Source organism: Sinocyclocheilus rhinocerous, unplaced genomic scaffold, assembly GCF_001515625.1.
Source record: "Sinocyclocheilus rhinocerous isolate Xijiao unplaced genomic scaffold, SAMN03320098_v1.1 C36103758, whole genome shotgun sequence".
Lineage (NCBI taxonomy): Eukaryota > Metazoa > Chordata > Actinopteri > Cypriniformes > Cyprinidae > Sinocyclocheilus > Sinocyclocheilus rhinocerous.
In genome coordinates, this window is record NW_015773155.1 from 1 (window position 1) to 824 (window position 824).

Below are 824 nucleotides of genomic sequence, written 5' to 3' on the forward strand. Positions count from 1 at the left end.
AGCCCCTCAGCAGAGGCCGCCGCCATACAGAGACTAGAAGCCAGCATAAACAAAGCAGAGCCTTCACCTGCACCCAGCACAGATACCATGAGAGAGTGAGTACTTCACGTGTGTGTTTGTTGTTAAACCTCAGAATGGGAAAGAATGCATTTTATGTTCAGCTGCTTGACGTTTGAATGATCTCCTGTGTTTCAAGAAAAGCCGGTGCACACTAAAATCCCCCACCTGTTTGTTTTTGCAGAAGTATTCCTTCCACCTCCTTACCAGTCACACAACAGATGACAGAAATGAGCATTTCTAGAAAGGAAAAGGCCCTGTCTCCTAAAGCTGAGTCTGCTGAACCAGGTAATTGGAATGAAATATGATCAAATAAATATTAAAGTAGCCACACAAAGCTGCTTGTTTAGTCTAACACAGAATGTTTCAAACTTCATCAAATATGATGATCCCCTCAATTTCTGAAATATAAAGGCAGATATATATATGTATGTATTTTCATGTATAAAGATGATTTGTGGAAAAAATGGCAATGACAACTAAATTAAATAATCATTTCCAAAATGATTAATTAAATTATAAAAAGCAACAACAAAGCAACTTGTAAATTGTTAAAATAGTATCTGGAAAATATAGACTTTTTATAACGTTTCATCTAAGATTTACATTTAGATGTATTTTTAATATTTTCTCACAAAACCACATGTAGCTTCTTACTGTTTAAAATGAATGTTGTCAATTAAATAAAATAATTGTAATTGATTTCATGATTTCTCACCAGTCTCTAGAATGCAAAATTAAATGGTAAACTTATTAAACTTGGTGAA

The 824-nt window shown here is 34.0% G+C and overlaps 1 protein-coding gene across 1 annotated transcript; it reads left to right on the forward strand.

Moving 5' to 3' along the window:
* Positions 1-3: 3 nt before the first annotated feature.
* LOC107735510 (AN1-type zinc finger protein 5-like) lies at positions 4-395 on the forward strand (the record flags this gene model as incomplete). Its single annotated transcript, XM_016547166.1, has 2 exons — positions 4-95; positions 242-395. Coding segments are annotated over 2 exons (216 nt in total), but the record flags the coding sequence as incomplete, so codon positions are not given.
* Between the last annotated feature and the right edge of the window lie 429 nt (positions 396-824).